Source organism: Brachyhypopomus gauderio, chromosome 12 (genome assembly GCF_052324685.1).
Source record: "Brachyhypopomus gauderio isolate BG-103 chromosome 12, BGAUD_0.2, whole genome shotgun sequence".
Lineage (NCBI taxonomy): Eukaryota > Metazoa > Chordata > Actinopteri > Gymnotiformes > Hypopomidae > Brachyhypopomus > Brachyhypopomus gauderio.
In genome coordinates, this window is record NC_135222.1 from 23,774,049 (window position 1) to 23,784,048 (window position 10,000).

The window sequence follows — 10,000 nt, forward strand, 5'->3', positions numbered from 1 at the left end:
GAGATCTGACGATGTTCAGAATTGCACAGGAACTGTCAGTTATAAATGACTACGGCTGTGTGGACCATAGTGGACAGGTTTGCCAGGGATCACGGGCTGCAAATAAACACAGGGTAGAATATTAAAACACACACAACCTCCTTGACAACATTGTTTCTCCAACATTTCCCTCTCAGTCTGATAGAAGGGGCCAGATTCACACAAATCATTTCTGGTTTTGGTGAGGATATTCTGCTTTACCTCCACTTTGTAAACTTGTGAGAGGCATGCAGAGAACAGCTTTGATGGCGTGGAGCCGTATTCTGTCCAGCTGTGCGCGATTGAATTAATTGTGTGTCATTCACTTCAGCTAGAGGTCAGCAAACATACATTCTCGGTCAAAAGCCATCAATCTATCAGACACCAGAAATGAAGAGTCAGACATGTCGGGCAGACAGCGAAGGATCACGCGATTGATTTAAGGGTGTGTGGAATATCCCTCTGCGCTTGGACAACCACAGACCCCTACAGTTTAGATGTAATTACAGGTGACTGGAAAACATTTTGGTACATTTTATAATATAATGTAAAATGGATAGAAATTCTGCAAAATTCTAAAATACATTTAAAGATTAAATTCATAAAACTGCACCCAAACAATGATACCAAGATTACTAAAATATTTTGTACCTGAAAAGCACATTATAAGTAGCAACATTCTAAATAACAATGTCTATAAAAATTGAGCGATATTTTCTTATTAGCAGCAATTAAGATCATACATAGTAAATAAGAGAGACTAAAGCAGACCGCCTCCTGCTGTCAAACAGAACCCATCAGAAACATCTGCGTCTCTTCTAATGCTTAATCTTGGTTGGATCTCTCCCTTAATTGGTTAAAAGTCTTTCCAGGGCAAGCAAAGCACTGTTATTTAAGGACCCACCATGAAGCAGCACTTTCATCATACGACTAACAGCTAACAATTATATTAGCAGAGCCTAAACGCGGTCTGCTATCTCCCCTCCAATCAAAACTGCCCATCTGTGGTGCCGCCGCTACTGAAATGACTGTTTATCTGGGTATGAAAAGTGGGTCTGGTTAGTCATCACAACACAAATTTGGTATGGGTTTTACATGGACAATTAAATATGATAGAATGTTCTAATATTGAATTAAATACACTGAAATATCAATAAGACAAATGCTTTAAAAGCACCGGATAGTCCTTTTAAGTGAAGGAATCTTTATTTTCTCTCTTTCAGTCGCACACACACACACAACACACGCACGCACACACACACACACACACACACACACACACACACACACACACACACACACACACACACACACACACACACACTCCCCCTGTGCGCACCACCACATAAACACTCAACACACTCAGGCGCACTCTCACACACCGGGACACACACGCACGCACACTTTCCCTTAGCTGTGCTTTTGTGTTTTGTCAGAATTAATGAGAAAAGTTCCCTTGCCCTAGGGGTAATTAGTGTCCTTGGAGTTAAATAAGCTAATACTTAGACACCTCTGGCACAAGCAATTATGTTTGTGTATTGAATAATTGATTCAAAGAGGGGGGAAGGGCTGCTAATCAGATCTGAGCATAATGAATTGATTTAATTAACAGGGGAATCCGAGGGTCTCTGGGAACCGCGCGCGTTTATTCAGCAGCAGGCGCGAGCGGAGCACATAAATTGGGAGAGAAAGGCAGCGCGAGCGCGCTTTTAGCAGTTGTCGGGTCCAGAACCGGATCTTCTCGAACGTAGTTACATGTTCGCAGCAAATGAAGGCGAGGAGGAACACGTTTACACCACGAACAGCTCCACGACACCAACTGGGCTCTAGAATAGCGGCGATTTAAGTTAGTCGTTGCCGTCTCTTCAGTCATATTCGCATGGGATGTACCGTGGCGGCTCGGTTCTGTTTAGAGATCTTAACTGCGCTCGCAGTTTAGCCCGTGGATGTTTACTCGCGTGACGGAACCGAAGCGGGGGATCGCTATAATCTGTAAGAAATTACTAGAATAGCAGGCGGTGTTCTTGTGTCCGTCTGCATGGGTCTCCGTCACTGAACGGCACCGAACATTAGACGACCCAATTAAAGCTCGCACCACACGGACGTTTTCATTGTTATTGCAAAGCAATTTCCGAGACACGACCGCCGACGAGAGAAGCCCGCTGGAGCCGAGAACGGACCGCCTGGAGCCCAGAACGGACCGCCTGGAGCCCAGAACGGACCGCCTGGAGCCGGACTCCCCGTTCCTCAGGACGATGGTGTTGGACAAGGAAGAGGGTGAGTAGCTCGGGTCGTGGATCTTACCGAGTGGGTTCGTGCGTTCGTCTCGGTTTTACTCGGAACCACCGCTGCAGGAATATTCCGTTTTTTCCTCGACTAGCGTTTACGTGACCCAGTCCGTTTGTTCCGACACATGTACCATTAGTGAGCTGTTGGACGGGGCGCGTAGCCCACTTTAACGGCACTTTGGGTGCATGTGGAGAGATTCTGTTCGTCGCTCCGAACCAGACCGGTCCCCGTAGGGGAACACACACTCGGAGAGACGGCGCGTCTTGTTTTACTCTCCCAAATGTTCTCCACCATCACGGCCAAGTCCCCGAACTTACCGGACCGTCTTCCGACGAGGCTCCGGTGGGCTCAGCTGCAGGTTCAAGTCGTCTGTGCGTGTGTGATGCACATAAAACTGTTTGACGGGGATAACTTCACTAACTCAGTTCAAACGGTCGGATCCCTTCAGATTTTAATTTTAATACATTCTTGTCTCCGTGTAATTCTCATCTGCAGCGCAGGAACAGTGTCTCTAAAATGACAGAATCCGAAGTCACGTGTAACTCGTAAGGTAGCCCACTTCTAACAACTTTGTTTCTTGGGCTGATTTAAAACAAACTAAAACCCTCCACACACAAACCATTGTTCGGGTGTTTCCTTAATATAGTGCAAAATCTGCTATAAAAATCCCCCTGACCTAAAACGGGCCATTCTCGCCATCTTTCATGGAATATTGTCATCACCCACATTGTAGCTAGAGGCCCTTTTCCCCTCAGAGTAATGGCTTTCATTTCAGACTCATTATTTATGTTTGAAAATGGATATTTCATATCTCTTTGAACTAAGCATCCTTTCACTAACCCATCTAAAAACCAATAAAGGGACAGACGCAGAAGCATAAATTGGTCTGTCTCTGTGAATACATGTTGTGCTAATGTACCCAGATTAACTCAACCGTAAATTGTCTCTTTGGATGTCCGTCTTGCTAAAAGTTCCCTATATGATTCATGATTTGGATTGCTTTTAACAGCTATTGGCTAAGCAATATGGGGCATGTACAAGGTGATGCAAATGGCATTAGCGAGAGAGGATGCGCAGGACCATGTAATGCAGTCAATACTACATTAACTACTGATGCCCAATTACAGAAGCTTGGAGAGTGGCTTTTAGAAGCATTAGGACTTGCAGACAAGCTCAGATCACCTGCTCATTGCCTAAAAGCTTCACCCTTTAGTTGCTGGGCCCTACCGACTGGCATTTTGGCTGCCGTCTGGGGGGGCAGCGTGGAGGTCACACACACACACACACACACACACACACACACACACACACACAGTCTTCTAGTGCCTTTCTCACCTGCAGCAGAAAGACCACTCACTCCTGGCCAGACTGACCACGATCGTTTTAATCCAGCGTTATAACTTTGTGTGTGTGTGAGTCAGAGATAAACAATGAATGTCAACATGAAGTAATCTAACCATCTACGTAAGCCCTACGACACCCATATTCACTCATACAAATAACATTATGAATCACAAACCAGATTGGGACACTTGCACACAATTGATTCAGTGTGTTGGGAGGTCAGATTTCAGATTTAGATTTTCTCTCTCAAACAAGTCAGTGAATTTGTAATGTGCTGTAACATGTTCAGAAGCCCAACCGCCTACCTGCACATATGCCTCATGGGACAGATCTTTCAGTGATTTTTGCCTCAGAGAAAAATTCTCATGTTTTTTTTTCTCCCCAAAGTGTAATTCCAGGAAAGTAGGATATAAACCTGCTGTCTTCATCATGCACTCTGCCTGTGTAGCTTTTCTGACCTAAAATATATTAGTTAAACTTGCAACACTGCTACTGCAGGAGAAGTTGTGTCCCGCATGTGGGGGGGGGGGGGGGGGGGGTGTGTCTGTGTCGGGTCGCTCATGCCTGTGTGTGCAGGGGTATCGTCCGACCCACAAGGCTGTGCAGGTGGGGATGGCTGTACGTGGCTGTTCGCAGTTCCGGGGCTGTGGGTGTCAGATTTACACGACCCGCGTGTGCTTCCACTCGCCCGCTTACCCGACGATGAACCCGTGGTGGGTTTCTGTAGTTCTGTTTTAATTCTCAAGTATTATTATTGACTAATGTAATTGACCAACAGTGGTCAGCACCGTGTGAAATGGTACTGGGATCAGGAAGGACCAGCTACTCGTACTGGAGATTTAAAGCGTGACTTGGTACGCTTATCCATAAGAAAATGGATAATGATATGCAGTTTAACCATTTCTCCATTAGTGACCCAAAAAATGGCCAATTGCCTTTTTAATACTTGGGTGGGAGAAACAGCAATTCAGCCATTTTCCTTTAAGGTATTAAGTGTCCTCCAGAAGCAGAAATAATCCGGTCTCATTGTGGGAATGTCCAGCGCTGATCGCTCCTGCCACTGGACTCCCGGAGAAGCCCCAGCACTCGAGCTCCTGCTATTCACACTGATGATCAATTCCTGATCACCTTTTTTCCCCATTTAATTTATGACCCCCACATGCTGTCTGCCCAATGAGAATTGGCCATCCACAAAGCGTGTGATTGAAGACCAGCGTTTCACGTGAACACAGGGGCCTGTGACGAGACTGCACCGCTAATAAAACCTACGGCTTCAGGCTCTGACTTTTTTTTTATTTTATATTAAGAATTGCTTCATTCTTTACTTGAGTTACCATGGTAATTCTGACTTGTAGCAATGTTATATTGATTTAGGAAGTGGACAGTAATATTTCTTTTCTGTTATTCCCCTTTCTGTGAGTTGATTTCTAATTTCCACTTGGAGATTACTTTCATACATTCCTCAAGTCTTTTCGTTTTTTTCTTTGCCTACAATGTAATTTTCTCTCTTGTATTTGCTGTTTTCTAAGATTATTGGCTTGGTCGTCCTCTAAATGAAACTTGCCAATTTCAAATATTGAAATGGCATCAATGTTTTTGCCGCCCACAGTCTTTAAAAGCAGTGTGTGTGAATTCAGGACACTTGTGTTTTCTAACTTATCACCCTGAAAAAAATCATATAAAAGCTCTTCTTTTGATGGAGATCAAAACTTTTCTTTGATAATGTGACTGGAAAACTGTATTTAAATAAACAGTAGTTTATCCTGATTAAACTTACATTCAAATACAGCACATGTGTGCATGGTCATAGTATTAAAATATTTACATTCAACAAAACGTGACGGTACATGTTCATGAACACTCATGGAGTGAAGGAACATGTCAGTGGTGCTGGCTGTTTGTGTTTGTGTGTGTGTGTGTGTGTGTGTGTGTGTGTGTGAGACAGAGAGGGAGATTCTGTCAGATCTTCTACGATATACCAAACATACAGTTCACCAAACCTGATTCTGCCACTGTCCCAAGGCACCAGATCGCTATCGAACTCACGCTGTCTCACATCAGCAACTGCAGATGTACATCCTTCCCATAATTCCAGAGCAGCTCGGAGGAGGCCTGAGAAGAGACGGGGAGAGGGTGAGACAGGGAGAGGGTGAGACGGGGAGAGCTAGCCATGGCGCGGGACATGTTCGTAGCCCGTGCGTGCTCCTGGCTCTGATGCAAATGTCTGCTCGTGTCAGAACTCCGCAGCAACTCTGTCACAAGCCCTCTGAGACGTCTATGAGAAGGTTTTGTTATTACATCCAGAGTTCAGGAGCAGTGCGCAACACTCGTGCTCCCCCGACGTTCCCCACCGCTCTTCTGCACACGAGCGGAGTTGGCACACATCTGTCTCACTTCCATATGCTTCACCTTCACCTCATGATTATGAACCTAATGGCTGCTTACCTGTCACACACCACCCAGACACTGCTGACCTCTGACCTCTTTGCCAAGTTCAAGTAGGTGAGGGATTCTCCTAGCTGCATGGATAAACATGCCATCACTGATGCGCTGGAAACACAGAACACCAGACACGTAGTCCTAAGCTACACTGCTAGAGAGACGAATGGTCACTTTAAAGCTAGCTTTTAAAATGCGTCACGGGAATTTTATCTTTCACCTTCAGATACTGAAAAGGAGGCAGACAGGTGTCATGGGGGGGGCAGCAAAATGAATAAAGGAAAAGGCATGTTCCTGCCACGTGAGAACAAGGCCGCGTTCCTGCCACGTGAGAACAAGGCCGCGTTCCTGCCACGTGAGAACAAGGCCGCGTTCCTGCCACGTGAGAACAAGGCCGCGTTCCTGCCACGTGTGTAAGGGAAACGAGGAGGTTCTGTAACTGCGGCTCTCACTAACCTCTCAAAACCGTAAAGTGCCTGCAGTTGAAATCAGTTGGACATTTTTTGCTTTTGAAATCTGTTGGACGTCGGGCTGTTATAAGAACAGAGAAGGCGGGTGTGAGGACTCCTCCCAGTGGACCTGCTACCAGTAATGGTACGTGTGTTTCTCTGGAGGAGTGTGTGCAGCTACATATTGATGATTTTACAGTAGGTGGTTTTTAATTTACTTTCTCTTTAGTCTTTAGATTGTATGTTATTCCCACGAGTCGCCTTGTTGTAGGAGCTAGTGCTGCTCCTCACTGCAAGGTTGACCTGACGCTTCTGCTCCGGCGCTCATGTATGTGTGTGGGCGCATGTATGGGCTTGTGTGTGTGTGTGTGTGTGTGTGTGTGTGTGTGTGTGTGTGTGTTTGTCACACTGGTCCTGTCGTTACACTTGGCTCCATTTCATCACTCTTCCATTTCCGAACTTATTTGTGTTTTTATTTTGGACTTCCCCTCTCCTCTCTCTGCTCACACTCCGCTCATGCTCCTCTCTGCTCATGCTCCTCTCTGCTCCTCTCTGCTCACATTCCCCTCTCCTCTCTGCTCACGGTCCTCTATGCTCACGCTCCTCTCATCTCCACTCCTCTCCTCTCTGCTCCCTCTCCTCTCTGCTCACTCTCCTCTCTGCTCACACTCCGCTCATGCTCCTCTCTGCTCACGCTCTTCTCTCCTCTCTGTGCTGCTGCAGTGTCTCACTCTGCCTTGTCTGCATGTCTCCAGTGAGCGTTTACCGCGGTCTTCCTTCACGCCACTGCTCATGCAAACGAGACGAGTCAAATTCTATGGATGGCGTGACTGTGTGTCCCTGACACCAACCCACTGTGTCCCTGAGAGACTTTTACAAACTCTTCCCACTGGCCTTATCACGTTATGTAACTCGATGAAAGCCTTCTTAATGATACCTGCATTCGGTTCTAATGATGTTTGTAAGTGTAGCTCAAGGTATCCTGGCTGTTCGTTAGTGTTGTGCCAGGCAGAGGAGGCCAGGTGGCAGAGGCCCGTCCACGTGGCGTGAATCCTCCAGCCGTTCACCACACAGCTCCACGTCTGCTGTGAAAGATGGAGCACATCTTTGTGTTTCGATGCCCAAGAGGAAAGCGTTGTTGCTTTGAGGATGTTTTTGAGCGAGTGATTGCTGTTCTGAATCATGAATGTGGAGACACAGGGTGGCGTGGTGTCAGTGTTGTGTGTGTGTGTGTGTGTGTGTGTTTGTGTGTGCGCACATGGGATGGCCTGTCATGTACCAGCCCAGTTTGCCATTAGCTCCGTTATGTGGGAGCTCCTGTTTGATCCCCACTGAAACACTCCCAGATACAGATCTGTCTGCTTACTGTCCAAGGACATCTGACGTGCTCCGTTGAGGGCTGTGAGTAGGCCTCGCTTGGTTATACGTTTAAAGGTGTGTGTTTCTGAACACGTTGGCACTGGTGGAGAGTTAATGCAGAAGTTGTGGTGATGCCCACGTGAGCTGGTAAAAGGATTAATGTGTGACTGAATTGTGTAGCAGGTGACGCTTCCCTGACCAAGATGTGATTTCAATTTACCATTCCAGGAAGGAAGAAACTAGTCCAACATTTTAAAGTTGCTTTCATGTTTCTGAAGATTGTAGCATTCGGATTCTGTGACTTTGCAGAAATACCTGAGTAAAGATGTTGTCTTGTGGGGAATTTTATAAAATAGTAAAAGTGTGTGTGTATGTCGGTCTGTGTGGGAGTGTGTTTGTGTGTGTTTGTGTGTGTTTGTGTGTGCGTGTGTGTGTGCGTTTGTGTGTGCGTGTGTGTGTGTTTGTGTGTGCGTTTGTTGGTCTGTGAGTGTTTGTCTACGTGTGTGTGTGTGTGTGTGTGTGTGTGTGTGTGTGTGTTTGTATGTTAGCGAGTATGTTGGTCTGTGCGTGGTCTGTATGTGTGTTGGGGTGTGTGTGTGTGTGTGTGTGTGTGCGCGCAAGCGATCTTTACTCCTAGTGTTGTTGCAGCCATGTGTTTTCTTGTGTTTGCTTTGCATTAGAACAGAATCAGCTGTTATTGCTGGTGATATTGCTTCTCTATCTTTGGGACACTGTAAAGCACATCTGATCAATACTTTGAAAACTAATATGGGCAAAGTTTACGTAGGCAACATTTATCCCACTTAAAGCCAAATAAGAATATTTTTCTCCTCTATTGGAGAACATAATGAAAACTCTTCCCACCTCAATAAGCTTGGAAAATGTATGCAATAAACCTATAATAACAAACTTCATACAACCAACGTCTTTGCTGGAAAAACAGGCAAAGGGGGAAAAAAATCCAATATGACCAGTGGAAACTTGTTCCATGCAAATATTACAAGGATATTAAAATCTATTTCTGTTGCATTTTGGAAAACAAACTCGTAACATGTCTGTAAAAAAAAAAAACCCAAAACAAAAACCCCACACATGCACATACGAACAAAACAGACCACAAAGCAAACCTTGACGCAGATGCCAGCTGGGGGATCTATCATTGTTCGACCTTTGATAAGTCAAATGTTGGGCGAGTCATTAACTGTGGGGATTGCAGGTTTGTGTTCCTCGGAGGTGAAGCGGTTCTCGTGCGTGCGTGCGAGCGAGCGAGCGTGCGATGACCCCATGGTGAGTGGCAGCTTCCATCCATGCAGGCTGGCTACTTTGCTCCACTTTAATTGAAATTGGAGGCTGTGCACAGGCCACAGCACCCCTCCCTCCACCCTCGCCCCCACCCTCGCCCCCACCCACCGCCTCAGCCCTTGTCTTGTCACACTTAAAACGTGACGGTCTCCCGTGGACTGCTGGAGCCGATAATGGAGTGGCCATTCCATTTAACTCTTGAGTTCTCCTGCTACATCAATAACCTCTGATGGTGTCCATTCACTCGTGGATATCTGCTCACTGCTGTGGAGAGGGATAGTCACACACACACACACACACACACACACACACGCGTGCACACACCTTCACAAGTGTGTACACACAGAGTCTACCGATCCAAGAGTAGATGTAACTCTGTGTTTGTGCAGATTCCAAGTTGAGAATCGAGTGTCCGAAGATCCCCGCATTGAGACAGTCATGAAACAAACACACACACACAGAGAGAGAGAGAGATAATTGCATCACAGACTTGGGTGTGCTTCTAAATTTGAGGATGGTCTGAGAACACACGTCACATAAAACCCCAAAACGGTGCAGTTTCTGCTGTGTTCTACTTATTTTTCATTAGATTACTTTCCACTGTTTACAGTATTTCAGCTATTTTAAGACCAGCAGAGTGCCAGTTTGTGCTCTTCTTCTGCACTTCCCCATGAGAAGCCTGGTGTCTGCAGCGTCTCTCACCCAGCCGGCGCCCCCTGTGGTGAATTTGCATTACTCCATGTTAAAAGGGGCAGTGCTCCATGCTGGAGTCTTGTCCACTTCCCAGGCAGATGCAGGGC

At 46.1% G+C, this 10,000-nt stretch overlaps 1 protein-coding gene across 1 annotated transcript in view; it reads left to right on the forward strand.

The window, feature by feature from the left end:
- Nucleotides 1-1,453: 1,453 nt before the first annotated feature.
- The window catches only part of lmo1 (LIM domain only 1), a 28,208-nt gene continuing 19,661 nt past the window's right edge, over nt 1,454-10,000 (forward strand). The window contains exon 1 of the mRNA XM_077023972.1: nt 1,454-2,295. Within this exon, the coding sequence (XP_076880087.1) occupies nt 2,274-2,295 (22 nt within the window). The 5' untranslated portion in view covers nt 1,454-2,273. The remainder of the gene's footprint in view (nt 2,296-10,000) is intronic.